This window comes from Mytilus galloprovincialis, chromosome 8 (genome assembly GCF_965363235.1).
Source record: "Mytilus galloprovincialis chromosome 8, xbMytGall1.hap1.1, whole genome shotgun sequence".
Classification (NCBI taxonomy): Eukaryota; Metazoa; Mollusca; class Bivalvia; order Mytilida; family Mytilidae; genus Mytilus; species Mytilus galloprovincialis.
Genome location: NC_134845.1, coordinates 31,838,286 through 31,856,896, shown reverse-complemented (window position 1 = coordinate 31,856,896; position 18,611 = coordinate 31,838,286). Strand labels below are relative to the sequence as shown.

Sequence of the window (18,611 nt, the reverse complement as noted above, 5' to 3'; positions counted from 1 at the left end):
TATACAAGTTTATATATAATAAATACTTTATTCTTAATGTATGTTTTTTTTTGTAGATAAGATATCACATTGGTTTGAGACTTTGAGCATGATTCCCAGCCAGATTATGAAGCGGCATATATCATGTATATCAATGTATATATAGGAAATATATAGTGTCACTAAGTTACTCTCATATGGTACCTCATTTGTACCTGTAGCTATAAATTGTGAAATGGTGGATTCATTCATAATTTTGTGTTACTTATTGGTTTGGAAATAACGTTGATAGAGCTAACAGCATTATGTCATGATGTATAGTTGATGGGATGATCTGATTGGACAAAAAGAGAATTGTGAATTGAACAAATAGCAAACTTACAATTCATAGAAAAAATGTAGGAAATACAATGTACTACATTACTTGGTGACAGAGCATACTTTTGATATATATATATATATATATTTGAAATAAGTAATATTAACAATTTGAAATAAAGAGAATTTAAAGTTTTCTAGGAATATTAGTAGTGCATCATATCTTAATTCCATGATTATCTTGGATAGTTATATCATTAAGAATAGAAAATTGGAATAATGGAAATTTCTAGTTTCAGTGAATATCAATCATTGTCAATACTAAACGTGCAGCATCATGATCATACATCATCTGATTCACCTTGGATAATTATTCATTTGAAATAAGAATTTGGATATAATAAGAGTTTCTATGCTGCCATTGCTATTGTTGGTTACATGTACCACCAGGGAGTGTTAAACCTCCTTTACTTTCCATGAGGGTCTGTCACGGTCCATCACTATTGGTTAGTGTCATATATATGCATGATGATGGAAGTTTTTACCAACCTAGACAAGCTTTAGTTTACAGCCCTGGCATGGTTGTTGGTTAGAGTCGAATGACAGCTTGCTGTATAGTTATAATAGTCTGAATGTATCTACATGTATTTTAATAATCTTCTAAATTACTGTTCATTCTGAAACTGGCATTTTATAATAGTAGTCAAACATATTAAACAATATATGTACTTCAAAGTATCATTTTATTTTGTCTCGCCTTACACAAAAGTCATGAAAGTTGGTTGTATACAAGAAATTTGTATTACAGTCTTGGGGTGATGATGTAAGCTATTTTATAGAGCTTTACATTTTAAAAGCTAAAAGAGCTGGATGTTTCTTGTCTTGTATTCAGATGCTAGTAGGTAATTAATATGTTATGATGTTTCAGTTTGCCATTATATGTACATTGCACCTGACCCCATTTTCATGGTTCAATGACTGCATGTAAAATATACTGTTACTTAATCAATGAAATGCTCTTTTATACTGTATATTTTATATATGTAATTGGATACATTTTATTGTATATGAGTATCTTGAAAGATCTACTTGTCTATCAGGTTGGGTTGACCTGACCTTGACCTTCATGGATAATTTAAGTGATTAAGGTTATTTCAGTTTGATACAATGTTAACATGGTTAGGTTTGTTTCTCAGTTTATACTTCCTAATCATGCTAATAAAATTGACACTGGAAATGGGGAATGTGCCAAAAAAGACAACAACCCAACTTCAGAGCAGACAATAGCCGAAGGTCATCAATGTTTCTCATAAGCTATAAGCTACATTGTACATGTATAGGATCACTACTTTTGGCATAATTATGGAATAAATGTAAGTTGTACATGTTTGACATTTTTGAATGGCTTATTTCATCTGACAATGACACCATTTTCATGGTTTTTATGTTTAGTCTTTTTCTCTGTTTCTATGGTTACTATAAACGTTTAACCATAAATTTGGGGTATGGAAGAACTGTGAAATTCAAAAATTCATGAAATTCATGAAATTATCTGTCCTATATCTGTCTGGCATGGTTATTTTGACTGGACTTCATTTTAATGGATTATTGATAATGTAAAGTTTATGTGATACTTATAGACTAGTAAAATCTTCTTATTTCAGAATTTCAATAAAAAGATCATGAATAAGTCCACATTTAAAAGAATGTCTGTTTCCCATCCCAGGGGGCTTATTTTTTACCTGGGTGTGGGGAGGGGAAACAAACAATTTTTATTTTGGCCTAAGGAGATATGGTGAGACGACTATCAACCATTTAAACCATGTAGACCAAGTGATTTACTTGTTAGTCACTATATAATAGGTCACTGCACACCCTTCAACAATGACCAAAAACTAAAACTTTATAATGAGCACCCTATAAAAGGTTCAGCCTGTAATGAGGCATCTGACACAGTTAATGTAAAATATTCAGACGAAAAACCCAACAGTGATGACAATTTGATTTATTATACCATACCCTCCCCCCCCTCCCTTGAAGTTAAATGTCTAATCCCTTGGTGTACTAATATGAATAGTATTTTACTGGAAATGTTTCGGAAAAATAGATATTGATGCTAACGTAAATATTTTATCCAATAAAAAGACAGGAAATAAGTCGGTGAACCAAAAAGTTCAAATCTAATTGAAAATTAAAGTGCCCATGAACTCACTGATCATGCACGAGTGATTCTATTCATAAAAAGTGTCCGTGTAACAATTAAGAAGAGTCTGTGTATCATCGAAAAAGAGTCTGTGTAACACCCCTTAATGTACTGTTTTTCTATAGCTCTGCAAGGGGGGGGGGGGGTCAAAGTCGTTCAAAGGTCACTGTACGGCCTTTAACAATGAGCAAAATCCATACAGCATTCTAGTACGGCATACGTTTTACCTCAGCGAACTCACTGTCTTGGTGATGTATCAATCATTTGCTTCAGGTCGATCCATTTCGCATCTCGTCATGAATATGCGTGATATATTTGCCACTGGACATTAAGGGAGCAATCAATTTATCAGTTTCATTTAGTGATGCATGCTAATTATATATAGTTCTCAAATGATAATTGTCTAAAACTGTTTCCATTTTTGTGTATTTTATTTTTTAGCGTAAATTTTAGAATTTCTTTCCGAATCTTTCTCTTTGCATTTATTTGTTTGTAAACATTTAATAAAGTAGTCCATGTCAGGGGTTAGATTGTATACAGCCAATCTAGGACCAGGGCAGTAGAACAGAAAACAGTCTCCATTGTATACATACATATGCATTTATGTTGAAGCGTAAAACAACGACATGTAGTTGAGCTCGTTTTGGTGAAACAATTACTGTCAAATCTTTATATATATATATCTGGTAAAGTTGTCATAAAAGCAAAAACGGACGAAAAAGTTGGCAACAATTTATAATAAGACTAAACTTATTTTGGCCGTTTCGTTTCTTCTAAAGTGTTAAATTCAAGTTGACAACCATGCGACTGGCTTACTTGGAGATTCAGGTGACCTTTTTCGTTTTTTAGAAATTTCAATCAAAGTTCGTATATCCCTTCAACGATTTATTCACTTTTTTTTTAACGTATAGATAGCGCGAAACTCTCACTACACCATGCATAGACTATTTTTTTTCGACCAAATGCGGCTGCTTATTTATACAACCGAACAACCAAACGTCCGCACCCAATTTTAGCAAAGATATACTGTCGAACGGGAGATGTGAATATTTCTATACCCAATCAATCATTTGGTTTTGAAAACAATTTTAAAGGTATACATTAATACGACATCAACCCAACGACACATATCAATCAAAACATTAAGAGTCAACACACAGATTTTTGTTATAGAAAGAAACCTATACAGAATAAAAAGCCTAAACCGCAACAAGACTAAATAATACGGGAGCAGTGATTTTTTTTAGACAAAAATGCAAGTGTTCCGTAGAAATATTTCACGTACCATTTTTTTTTTTTCGATCGTTGAAAATTATAGCAGGTGTGATATAAATCAGTAGATTCAGGCCAAAACTATAATATGGAAATATAATATGAAAATTAAGCCTGCTTTGTACTAGACCGACACACTGAGATGGATTTTTAACGTGTAAGTTCACAAGCTAACAGTTCGAAAGAAAGAAAAAAACTCTTTGTTAGACCCGTTTGGGATTCGGACTAAAGTCCTCTCGCTGTTGAGGTGAACTTATTCTCACGAGACCAACCAGTAGAGAGGTCGCATAGTCATACCATGGAAGTATTATATTGACGTCAATATAATACTTCCATGGTCATACCAAAAACTCGAGCATAATAAACAATACAGTTTAACAGAATTATCACCGTTACTAATGCGATTTTAAAGTCATGATCTTATCTAAATTAGATACCGTTATGTGATGTTGGTATCTACACGTATGAATAGAGATGGCCGACATCAGAGTAGATTGAGAGGACCATCGCTCTCTGCAAATTGAAAACTCTTCCTCAATGATGTTAGTGGTCCCACTGTAGCGAGCTGTTGCAAGGCTAAATTTCTATCCTTATTAAATCTTCTCTCATTATTCAGTGGTTACCGTATTTCAAGTTTACTTTTAATCTTATTGTCGAACGACTATTTGAAGTGCTTCCTATTATATTTAAAACTTGTGTTCTCGTTATGAACACGAATGAAATATTTGCCACTGGAGGTGACTGAGGCAAACAACAATGAATCACCATCACTAAAATATAAGTATTTGTTCTCACAAAATACTTTGTAATTAATTAGAAGAATGATGACAATTTCTCATCTATTCACGTTTTGATCGAGCCGCTTCAACCTCAAATCTTGCTGCATTGTTTTACATTTAGGCTACTAGTATTAAATACTATTGTATTCATTGAAGTTTACATGCGTAGTTTTTTGTATTCAAAAGAATAAATTAATATTTATAAATAAATTGGACTGAACAAACAACACTAATTATTTCGCATTTGCATGTAACGCAGTTTAGAAAAATAAAAGATTGGATTTTTTTTAGATTAGCACACATGCAACGCATCCCCACTTAGGATTCCTCCAAAAAGGTAAAATTTACCTGTAAGGGAACATGCATGTCTGGTGTATGTATATCACTCGTTCCATCTACAATATACGGAAATGACACGACCGGGTATTGTAAAGATTTGAGGGACTTTTAATGTCAAATTCATATCCCTGGGCGAAGAAATTACCAAGTTTGGAAAACACCGTGTGTACACTGACTTATAAAAGTGTTTATGTCTTTCATGCTGTCTAGTCTGAGAATAAAAGTTTGAGCAGTTTTTGAAGGTAAAAAATAAATGTTTAATATTATTGCAAAAGTCTGTGAATAATTGAAAATAGGACGTTCCGGAAAACACAAGTCGCTATATTAAATGCTTGTAAATCTCTGTTACATGTGGTGCGCTTCTATTTAAATACCTTTCTGTTAATTAAGAAAGTGTAAAAACAGTTATTGAAATCCGGCTGAAAAAAGGGAAAACGAATAGTGACTATCTAACTTATTTTTCAAATATCGAATACACAAATAAATCTCTAACCATCCACGCTTACAATTTGTTTTTACTGACAGGTGTCTGCTGGCATTCGATTGGATATCAGTTTTATGTAGGCGTAACAATTCATCCCATTTATCCAATCAGCTGTCTTGTCGATCTCATACGGTTCACATGGTCTAGTTTTTTATAATGATAGCGATAAAAATTATTCGTGCAGAATATACATACACTATAAAACAAAAATATCCTGTCCAAAAATGACTTACGAGACACCATATTAACCAAATAACTATTTAAAAAATTAGACAGCATACATGTAAAATATTATCATTCATAACAATTACTATTTAAAAGGGAAATATTATACTATTAGTATCATGGTCCCAGCATTTTAACAAATTTATCAAAACAGGACGTTGTTGCAATGGTGTGACTAGGACTTTACGGTGCGTCTAAAAATAACCTAGGCCGCCTCGGTGCACTATAAGCTCTCGAAACTGCACTAAGACCATGATGGAACACTATAGCGAACTTTCTATACTAATGAAATGTCCATGTGTGGAAAAAAGATCTTACTATACACTGTACGGACATTTAGACTTATTCACTAGCTGTGATATACAGTAGAAGATTTAGCAAGGATAGCAAGGATACAAAAATTACGATATTAATAACGCTAAAAATTAAAAGGAAAGTGTACGCTATGTCGCCCGGAATCCGACACTGACCTAGTAAATTACGACATAATTAAACCATTAGCAACTTTGTAAAAAAATATATAGAAAAAATGTCTTTTCTTTTCCTTAAACTGGGAATATTATGATAATCAGATAAAGGTAATGTCTGTCAAAAAACGTATTTTACGAAATAATTGAAATCGGATTGAACAGATACTGGTGAGAACCCAACCACTTTAAAAGGGGGTCCCAACCGAGCATAAAAAAGGGGCGAGTTCCAACTGTATATATATGCCCCCTTTCAAATGCATTGATCGTCTAAAAAGTTTAAGATTCGACGGTTTTCTCCAACAATATGGTTTGATAAATTTCTTTCGAAGTTCATTATACTTTTCACATACTAAAATAAAATGATATTCATCTTCAATTACTTGTTTATCACACCATATTACAAAATCTCGGATATCTCTCAATATTATAAAATCGACAAGTTTCTATATTCAAACAGTGAACAGACTGATTTATGCGGTATTTACAAATAAATGGTTTTATAAATATAATTTACAGCATGATCTAATACATCTATGCAACATACATTTAGGCGAGTCTTCAAAAAAATAGTTCATTTCACTATTAAGGCAGCAACCATTTGATTTTCTTGGGGGGGAGGGGGGGGGGATTTTTTTTCCAAACATTTTTTTGGCGACAAATTTTTTTTCTTTCAATATTAGCATTACATATAGTGTCAGCTGAGGGTAAAACAAACATTTTTTTTTCTCAGAGTCAAAAACAAATTATTTTTTTTCCAAAACTCGAAACAAACTTTTTTTTCCAAAAAAAACATACCCCCCCCCCCTTTCCACCCCCAGAAAATCAAATGGTTGCTTCCTAAAGCTACCGTTTAATCTATCTTTGAATTCAATTAAAAACAAGTTCACATTTTTTTTTAACCTTAATGTAACCGTATGTTAAAGCGTTGTCATCCGTATCAATAAATTGTTTATCAAAATTGAAGTGCATGAGTATTATTAACGTCTGGGATGAGTGTGAGATTTCTCTGTTGATGGGAATAAACAAAATTTAGCTGAATTTGTATTATTCAAATTAATGAAAAGGCAAGCTAGTGTGTGTTTAAAATGATATTGTTGGAATGGATTTATAACATTAAAAATGTGTGTAACCGATTTTAGGTTGACTTGGACTGCGAATTTGAAAATAATTTATTTGTGAAATCACATTCTTTAAGATGACATATTTTGTAAGTACGTTAACCTTTTATTCTAATTATAGTATCTTTGAAATGCATTTTATAGCTGACTATGCGGTATGTGCTTTGCTCATTGTTGACGGCCGTACGGTGACATATAGTTGTTAATGTCTGTGTAATTTTGGTCTCTTGTGGACAGTTGTCTCATTCGCAATCATACCACATCTTCTCTTGTATATTTATATAGCTGTTACTTACAACTGTCATGTGTACATGTTCCAGGCTCGTGCCGCTGAAAGAGGTCCCTTTTCAAGTTTGAAAATAGGTGAATAGGTCGGGAAAACTATCAGAAATATATATGATAAAAAAAACAGTAAAGTTCCCACTACTTTTTTGGTAAACTTTCTTGCTATTCCCGAATGTGTTTTTGTGATTTATGCAATTTTATTCATGGACTAGCTAGCATAAAGAATTACATGTACTTTAAATGTATAAAATAAATTTTTTCTACAATGATATATAATTAGGAATGGAAATTAAAAGCCTAATTCAAAAACATAAAAAGGATTTTTTTATTTGTATCTTTAAATATCCTCGAAAATAACTGCGTTTGAAAGCTTCTTTTAATATAATTTACACGTATATCGAAATGTGTTCATACCAATTGTCCCGCTTAATACCGAACCCGCGTAACCTTAAAAATTAAGACATTACACAATCAAAACATTACAATTTTGTTTATTACAGATATATTTTATCATATCCACGGTTGAATGCACAATATCCCCACCAAGAGAACCGTCTACGGTTAGAGGTGGGACGACAGCCTAGATGTCGTGTGCAAAAATAATAATCACTTGGTACGGTTTCAGCTTGCGTATTGTAATTTTAAATAGTATAGATCGATTCGTGTTTTAAAATCAAACAAACGCTACTGCTTGCACTGATGATCAAAAATTACTTTTATATATATATATATATATATATATATAAACAATGTATTTGTTACATGTTATTGGTATTAAATAGTATATTTTGAAGATCATATTCCGTAATGTTATGCCCTGAATTCTATTCGATGTCTATAAAGCAAATAAAATCTATTTGTACTCGTAACAAGAAGGAGAAAAGATTGGGCTGCCTCTCTTCAATTTTGTCTAGTTACCAAAGTAAAATCAAAATTAAATTCTCCGACAATGCACATGTTGATATATTGTATATGTCATTCCAACACTTACACTTGTTCTTTTATTTGTGTGGCAAATTTAATGACCATTTTAATTCAAAGCTTGGATTTGCATCCTTCATTCTCCAGTACGTTTGAATTTCTACATACATCCAGTCAGTAATTAAAGTTGTGTGTTAAACGTCAATACGAAAGCAAACAATCCATAGTAAAAAAAGATATTTAGAGGGCACATATGTATCTTTCGTCTGACAGCACGTATACACCACAGTTATCGTAAATTATATAAACATATAAAAAAAAAATTCGTTTTTTTTTTTTTTTTTAAGACAAAAAAGAGAAAAGAACTGATAAGTGCGGGTAATCCATGCGCCTTGCCTCCTTCATGTTTCGATATCTTAAAAATTAATTATTCTTTTATCTATTATAACACGTGAAAACTACACTGGTGAGTTCCATACATGTCATAAACTTACAGCTGGTCCTGAACATGCATGAAGTATTTGCCACTGGACTTTAAACAACAATCAATCACACTACAACTTATAGTATATATAGTTGTGAAATACAAAATGTATATTATAATGATACATTTAGATGAATAAATAGAATACAAATACACACTACTTTATATAACTGACACAATTTAAAGGAATACTCTCTAAACTATATAGAGAAGCGAAACGTTTCTTTTGAATACTAAACAAACTTCCTAACAGTACATGTTTTTTTAATGGTTTTACATGCGGCGCTCAAATATTTTGCATGGTCTTTTGGTATATGATATTGTAAGAACCTTTAACGTTTAATAGATTCACATTCGTTACTTTGCTCAATATAAAAAAAAACATAAGCATTAATTTATATTAAAAACTGAAGGTCAGACATCACTAATACGTGTTCATTCATTCTTTATTAAAGTCAGAGACATATAATACAATTGTATTATATGTCTCTGTTAAAGTTTAGACCTTTTTATCAAGAATGATGATGAGAGTAATTGTAAAATATAATAGGCATGTAGTTTCTTACGTTATGGATCATTGATTTTGTTACCTGTTGACCCGGTTGATTACTAGCACGTGCCATTGAACTCGACCGTTTTAACTAAAACAGATTTTATTTCAAATCAACGCCATATATATATATATAGACGAGTTGTATATATATATATATATATATATATATATATACAAAGTATATACAAAGTACTATATACATATTATATGGATAAGAAAATAAATATTATAAGGATATATTGTTTGAATGAAAATTTTTATACGGTGATATTTTAACACCGTCCCGACAGAGACTGAATGCAGTATATGATCAGGTTTCGGGATCCGGGAAGTCTTTTTTCGAATTTCCGAATGTCGGGAATATTTTTTTCCAACTTTAATAGAGTAACTCGCACGAAAAAAAAATAAACATACCAAAAAAGCAACAGCTTCAACGGTAAACTAGGACATATATCAACAGAAAACGAATTAAAGAAACTGTCATGCATAAAACAAAAATATGCATGACTGTGTTAATTTGCCTCCGCTGCATTTCTGTGGATTGTCTCATTGGCAATCATACCACATCTCCTTAATTTTTTTAGGTTACGTTTAGGATTTTCCGTTACTAATCTTCAAATACAAAAAAACATTTTTACCGGTGTTCACAACATTTCAAGGTTAAATTTATGGCATACATTCTGGTGTGTATACAATTAACGTACGTCCTTGCATTTAACTATCAATATATATTTATATAAACTAACATTTATTAAAAAATAAACAACATATATATATAGAAGAATAATTTATTAGTTTTTAACAAAACAAGAAAAGAAATAAAGAATTAACACAAGATTTAATCTTTTTTTTTTTAATTAATCAAAATATACTTCAAATTCTAATAATAAAATACATATACATGTATTAATCTAAAATGCATTATCGAGTAGAAGGGGCGCAACTCGTGGTATCAAACCGGTATACTGAACGGATCAAAACAGGGTCTGAAAATTTTGAACGTTCTTTTGTATCCATGGTCTGTTTTGGTCTGACACGGTCTTAACGGGTCTAAACAACCCGCTAGACGATTCAGTCTTTTCCGTCTTGACACGCCTTAACGAACTGATTTACCTGATGAGGCTATCGATCTGAACGGCGACTTAACTATCTGAAATATCTTGACGATTTTTTCTAGCGGTAAATCCAGTCAATCAAGATGTGATCAGACCAAAATGACCGTTTCAGACTGAAATCGTGCTACTAGTGATGGTAATTCAAACTAATAAGTCGGTGGACAAAAAAGAAAATTAATCCTTGGAGACATAGATTTCATGAATGGTGTTTAGACGCCCTACTGCAAAGTAATGTCTGTGTATATTATTCGTTGACTATTTTTATCTCTGCAGAACTGGTATAAATAATCTATTTTCATGTTTGTTCCTCGTCCTTATTATGACTTAAATATGTACCACTGGAGAAATATATTATGTGGTCAATTTTATAAATTTCCTGTTTACAAAACTTTGAATTTTTCGAAAACTAAGGGTTTTCGTACCCAGGAATAGATTACCTTAGCCGTATTTGGCACAACTTTTTGGAATTTTGAGTCCTCAATGCTCTTCAACTTTGTATTTGTTTGGCTTTTTAACTGTTTTGATCTGAGCGTCACTGATGGGTCTTATGTAGCCGAAACGCGCGTCTGGCGTATTAAATTATTATTCTGGTTACTTTGATAACTAATCATAATATATGTAATCCTTGTTTGTATTTCTATACATATCTGATAACTTACTGCCGTAATCAACTCCTGGTGGAACACGTTGGTCGTATGATGAATTCAACATAGAATCTAAAGTAAATTGTCTAAAACAGATTCAATAAATGAATTAGTTTCATTCAAAATAGAAAAATGATCTTAAATTTACTGTTCAGATCCCTTCCTCTGAGAATCGTAACAATTCATGCAATTGTAATCTTTTACTGTTCCCGTAAAAATTGTAAAAACAGAAGAGTAAATGAAAAAGAAAGGTTATTTTATGAATTTCATGTGTTTGAAGCGCTTTTATTGATAAACCTCCACCAAGAACAGACAGACTGATATACAGAGTGTGGCCAAAAGTATTCGTCACTTGAGATTTTTTCCTATATATTGTATATAAAACTACTTTTTTCAAAAATATATTTTGAGGTCATTTTTGGTCTGATTTTAAGCAACCTGGTACCAATAAAAGCAGAGTTGTCACAGGTTGAATTGTTAATTTGGTTATATATTGTTTTGTGAATCATTTTTATTTTTTCACAAGATAAACACAAAATATTTTTTTCTGTTCAAAAATTCGCTATACATGTATATTCAACCAAATTAAATTATAAAAATTTAGTGTATGTGGTTTATATCAAGAGAAAACAAACAAAAACTGAGGACAAAACTGGTACCAAATAAACAAACATACTTTAGACAATTCTACGTCTTTTAAGGCCTTGTTGATCAAAACCCAACCATAAATGCCCTCAAAACAATTTTTTGAAAAAATGTGTTTTTATATAAATAGATAGCAAAAAAATGAAGGTGACGAATACTTTTGGCCAGGTACTGTTTAGCTTGAAGATAGGGTAGTATAAAACGTAGAAACGTTAGAATCAAAACAGTTAAGGTGATTTTATAGAAAACAAGTGTGAACTCATAGCCAATCGTTGGAATATATCTATATATGCTTTTGATATGATTACAATAGGCTTGTCTGTGTAAGTCTGATTTATCTTTTTTGAAACGAAGAATGATTACTGAGTGAACGTCTTTTTTAAACGTTTATGCATGGAGAGTTGTACATGTCCAGAATGATTAATTTCACTACTTATATCTCATTTATATTTAAAATAGCATCATTTGATTCCCATTGAGGTTCGAAGAGAGATATCAAGTTACTTACTCTAAGGAGGCTCCACATATAAAACCAAAGTTACTAACGAACAAAACGATTAAGTACATCACTGAACAGTTGTTTTCTTATTTTGCAAATAATCCTCTTGAAACCGTTTTTTTCCAGAAATCCAATCAACAAGTTGAAATCTTCATGAATAAGTGATCCTGGTTTTTTGCATAATGCAATACCTGAAATGCACAAAAAGGTAACAGCTAATTTAAATTGTATCTCGTTTATTACAAAAAGCTGAATAATTTGACTGCAACTCTTAAAACTTATCGAAAAATTTGGTCATCAACACTCTTAAACTGCGTCCTTTATTTGGTGTCTTAAATATTTCGATTTGAGCGTTTGAAGACAAAACTCATGTCTATTGTTAAAAATTATAAGTCTGTTATATTTGTCTTCGCGTATGAAATATGTATGACAACATTGTAGAAAATATTTGATAAGTTGTGTTTCGTTAAGTCTATTTGAAAATAAGCCATTTATATAAACTCATAACAATAAATGAAAAACCGTCTACGAAAGAGAGTAAGTTCAAATCTTGTTCTGTAAAGATGACTATTATAAGATAAAACACGTATGGCTATAATATCATGTAATAATGTATAAGTGTATTTGGGTATCCTTTCTAACTAAAAAGAAATTGTAACGCCTACAAAACATCACATGCCATCTTGTATTGAAATTCAAAATACGGAAGATTTACGTATTGAAAATAGTATTATTCTTGTTGTCCTAAAATTTGTCCAAAACAAATATTTTAAGTATACGTATAAACTCCGTTTGTACCCAAAATGCATACTTTTGTCACAACCAATTTACGCCAATGCTACGTCTGAGCCACTTGTAAAAATACTGATTGTCATTTGAGCAAACAATGTAATATTTTTTTGCGCCTATTCATATTTTTTATGAAACAATGTTTCTCCTTAAAACAAATTTGTGTAAACAGTATGTATTATGAATTATACAACTTATAATACATATTCACATTCACAAACAAGTAACAAGTAACTTTTAGATTTAATAATGAACCTTTGTAACCCTTATATTAGAAATAGACTAATGTTTTCATCTTATGCAATCAAATTTGAGCAGGTTATTAATAAATCAGTGTTCATTAGAACTGTTAAATTTAGGCTTCCAGATCACATTACATTTGTGTGTCCTATGTCCGAATATAATGGCAAAAATCATATAAAAAATAGAAATAGTTTCTAAGTCACCACTGCGACAGTGGGGAGAAGAACCGAAACTTCTTGGAAACATATGACAGCATAAAGAACTAAAATTCATTATTTATCTTGAATTATGAATTTGATCTTAATGACATCTACGCATAAAACTATAAAGGCACTCGATCGGTTTTATTACTAATATGTTTCTGATCTACAGAGGGCCATTCACAACTTCTTACACTTAATTGTAAATGGTTCTATAATTTGATTGATGACGGAAGGTATTAATCTGAGTAACGTTTTTTACAGGACGTTACCTCTAATAGAATATTATTTTGTATTGTACAGGGGGGTCGTGTCGACCACTGACATAGCCAGGCATTACATCTTGCAAATATTTTCGGTTATTATTATTTACAATTCTATGAAGCAGTACTAATTTGTGGTAGCTTCTGCGATCTGAAAGTTTCTTCTGATTTGTTTCTTTATATGCTTCGTGGGTGCCTAATCTATTAGACATAACTTTCATCCTCTCTTGATTATTTCTGTCTATAGACTTTTCTAGTTACGTAACAAGCACAGCAATCTCCTCTGGTATTTCATCCTTTCCACCATCCGGTAAATTATAAATGCGTAAAAGGTCCTGGCGACTTTACTGTTTCACTGTATCTAAATCATCAATATGTTTTTTATTCTCTTGAGTAATAAGTGTGTGAAATTTTTGTTGGTATTAATTGATTATAGCATTTATGGTATAGTTAATATTTGCGTAATGCATTTCTTTCAACTTCATTGTAATATGTGTTATATCTTGCCACAACAGTGAACATGGAAATATCTGAGATATATGTTTCTGATATGGACTGATTTACAAAAGAGGTTATACTGGCTGGCACGGGGTATGGTGTTTTACTGACAGATTAGTGCAAAAGGGCGACATACATGAGTCGTTATCGTTTGTTCATGACACAATGTAGATTTTGTTATGTACATGTTGATCTAATGTCTCTTCGTATTTGTATTGCGATTTCATGGGTCTGCACTGACCTTAGGGTAAGACACCTTTTTATAACTAGCTAGTATATAGTTTTGTTGTTGTTGTTAATAGTATTGTTTATCTTTACAGAGGTGTGAATGGTACCTGTAGGTCAGTTGATTATAATGAGTTGGTACAATGTATTTGTTAATTCAGAAGAACTCTCATGAAAGAAATACAGTGTCCAACAACTGAATTCTAACTGCCTTTTTCGATTCTTAAATATCAACAACCTTCTTAAATGTCATACTGAATTCACATAAGAGTGTTGAGCTACGTAGTTTGGCCGGAGCAACAGATGATATGTAAATTTTATCGCAAGTTAGCATTTGGTATCGCTTAAGTCATTTAATTTCAATGTAATGGATAACGAAAGTTGATATATATTCAATTCTAAAAAGTTGTAATACCTCTTTCTCTAATGGTAATTACTCTCATAGTTTTAAATTTAAAATTCTGCGAATTGTTGAAAATATCTTGCCAGTATTGATTCATATTTCTAGTTTCGCTTCAATCTTTAACAGAAATTTTTTGCTGATTGTGCGCATCAAAATGTGATCAGTGTATATAAAAAGATGATTTTCAGGTGTTTTGCATATAATAGAAGAAATAGCATATCTGTCTCTTCCAAATACTGTGCACATTCAACATGTTGAATAATATGACAAGTTGTGCATGCTTTAAAACGGGTTAAAACATATATTTTGGTTGATTTATTTCGAAGTTTTGATGACATGAGACATGAATATCTTGCTGTGACGCTATCTATAGGCAGTTTGTACCTACCGATATACGAAAAATGACTATTTCCTTCAATCTTTGGTGACGGACTGTAGTAGCTAAGTATGACATCCTGTCCGACTAGAGATTCCTGTTGGTTTATGTAGGTATTTACTCCTTTTTTTGGCTACCAGGACATTTGATATATTTTTTGTATGTAAAGAGTCGAACTTCTTTTCGTCTTGTTTGTAACTTTTCCGTCCTATTTCAGTTATCATGTTGCAGAAACTTGATATATTTCTATATCTGCTGTTTGTTTACATATGGTGCAGCTCGTCTTAGTACTTTTTCAATTTTATCTATTTGGTTTCCTGGTACTGTTCCCATACTGTCATGGCGTATAGTCTGTGATGGATACTGCGTTGATGTAGAAATTTCGATGCAAGGAAAACAAGGCTTTCCCTGTGATGTTGTTTACTAGTATTTAATCTCCCTAAACAAGATAATTTGCAATGGTGCAGCCGAAGCATTTAGTCTATGTTTTATGTTCCTGAAATATGATAGCTTTGTAGTCTGACTTGATTGGATTTTTCGTTTGTGTGACTATGCGGACGCCGCTGCATATATCATAGTAGAACTTTATTTTCCAAAGTTTTACATATTTTACCAGTTCGTCTAGGTCTTTTTGGAATTGATGGCAGTCTGAGGAAATTGTCAAATAGTCTACTGTATCGTCTGCAAACATTCTCACAGTTGAGTTTACATCTACTAGTAGGTTGTTAATATGGAAAAGGAGGTGAATGGGTATCCCCGTTACCGTGGACGAATTGTATATCGTCTTACCTATTGCATTTCATAAATGACCTATCAAATAGTCATTGAAAATGTCGCAATAGTTTTCTCGTGATGCTGGATAAGCCAATCATATTAACGCATCTTTTCTACCACTGTTTCCTATCACAATCCGTTCTATGTAATACTAGAAATATCTCGTTAGAGCAGAAATAGATAATTTGCCACATCCATACATGTAATAGAAAGTTAAGTATCTCTTTGAATATAATATATATTTGTTTTAGACCGCTTGTTAGCATTAAACAGTTATTTCGGAATGAGGTCATGTTATATACCCATCCACACAATTTCGGGAATTTGGAAAAAAATCAATGTCTCGGTAAAAATAAAATGACTATCATAGCTCTGTAATAACTGTATGATGAAAAAAAAACCGTTCAAATAAATCAGAACCATGCAACATACATGAGGCAATTAAAAATGATAGACTTTGGAAGTTAAACATGTAACCACGTAGGTAGTTAATTGAGGGTGTAAAGATATACGTGTACAAAACAATACTCTGAAGACAAATCGGTTCTGTGTGTTGTTTTTTTTTTTTTTTTTTTTTGGAGATGTTATTCAGTTGAGTAAGTGGGATTCTCCAAGACCATTATAAATAGTGTGATGTCACATGCATTTGTTCTATGCGTAGTTCAATCGAAGTTCAATAGCTGTTGCCTTGCAATACTTAATAAAGATTTATTACACCATCGTTTTATATACAAAATGCCTTCGATTCTCCAGGGAAACGGACCCGGACAAGAGCAATATATATAGATTATTCCGATCTTCAGATTTTGATGAAAACAAGATAGTAATTATATAGTTTTGTCACATTAAGATACAAATACCACAGAGACTAGGTTAAGAAATGAAGACACGTCTTTAAGATTGAGTTATAGTTAACAAATCGATGTGTCTGATGTACAAAAGTGATAACTTTATTTCCAATTTACTCCAAGATAGTATATTACATTGAAATTAATATTTATTGGAAAAAGATAGATTTCACTCAACTGATAATTCACATTAAATAATTTATTTTTATCAGAAAAATAGTTTGTTTAACTACACAAGTGACATAATGAACATAATACGAGATAAGAAATGTGACTATATTATCCATTTGAGAAGAATATGAAGAAAATGTGTATACACACGTTTATCATTTTCCATGTTTACAAAAAAAGTATTAATAACACGTAAAAAAAAGAACCATGTGTAATAAGTTTTTAAAATGAAGCGGTAACATTAGGCGATTATAATTTGTTAATAAAATACTTCTTAAACTAAACACTTACTTGTAAACACCGAGATAATTCCATCTATAATTTCCGTATCGATTTTCCTGTCAACTGCCTGGCGGCAGTCAAATAAAATTATTCTACATTGAGAAAAACAGAAAAAATACCGAAAATCTATGTTTTAATGTCAGAATCACCTGATAAGATCTCAAAACAAAGTATTTTATATTACTATTCATAAAAGATAATAAATGAATTCTACGCTAAATGCTGATAGTAACATTAAAAGGCAATCGCCTGAATAGGTTGAGTAATAAATGAATGTATAGATTAACATCGTATGCATATATTGTTATCAACTTCACCATGTTCTGACAAAGTCGCATTCAAATGAGGGAAAAGAACATGGAACTTCCAAAAAATGTTGTGCAACTACCAGTAAATAAGACAAACGCAATTCATCTTGTTTGTATTTTTCTTTGAACATTTAAAAAATTGTGAGAAATATCAGATAAAGACTTCGTGTTTTGTTAGGTGACATGTCTTTTAAACTGATGTAAGTTTTTGACAACTATTTTCGTGAAAATATAATATTTAGGAAACATTTGGCAAAGTACATATACATCAACTGTTGTTTTGTGGGTTTTTTTTTTTGTCGAAGTTTATAATTTCCGAACGTGACCTAAATAATCAATACACACAGAATCATGGAGGAAGTTAAAAATAAGAACGATAGCAGACATTTTATATGCGATGTTATTTTCTTCATACATTCCATGTGTTTTTATTTGTGAATTAAATTTTATCAGTTCGTGTACTTTTCTATTAGAATCAATCAATACTATTTTACTTCAACGTTTTTTATTATTTTGTTTTACGTCATGGGTTTTTTCTTGCACTTGCGCTGTGCAGTTTCATGGTTAGGGACACTGCATACGGAAAAGCTATGATCGGTGTTTAAGAACGGGAAGATAAATATTCAATGATGTGAAATTTCTGAAAATTTTAATAATTTAAATGTAACGGATTTTCTTTTAAGGGAAATCATTATACATGTGCTTTATAGTGCAACATAGCCATATAAGTATTTAAGTATTAAAAGCGTTTTCAACATTTTGTTTATAATTTGAAGTATGATCATATGACTTTAACAATTTTTTTGTTCATCTTTGTCAATGTAATGAAATTTTATGCTATTGTCAAACAAGTGAGAGGTGTAGCTACCTATAAACCAGTTTAAAGAAAATGCCTGTA

At 31.5% G+C, this 18,611-nt stretch overlaps 1 protein-coding gene across 1 annotated transcript in view; it reads right to left on the bottom strand.

Annotated features, from left to right (window-relative positions):
• Positions 1 to 17,481, bottom strand: part of LOC143085573 (glycine receptor subunit alpha-2-like) — a 28,540-nt gene extending 11,059 nt beyond the window's left edge. The window contains exons 1-3 of the mRNA XM_076262017.1: positions 17,415 to 17,481; positions 12,343 to 12,524; positions 11,205 to 11,275 (exon numbers count right to left, since the gene is read on the bottom strand). Coding sequence (XP_076118132.1) covers positions 11,205 to 11,275; positions 12,343 to 12,401 — 130 coding nt within the window. The 5' untranslated portion in view covers positions 12,402 to 12,524; positions 17,415 to 17,481. The remainder of the gene's footprint in view (positions 1 to 11,204; positions 11,276 to 12,342; positions 12,525 to 17,414) is intronic.
• Positions 17,482 to 18,611: the final 1,130 nt, after the last annotated feature.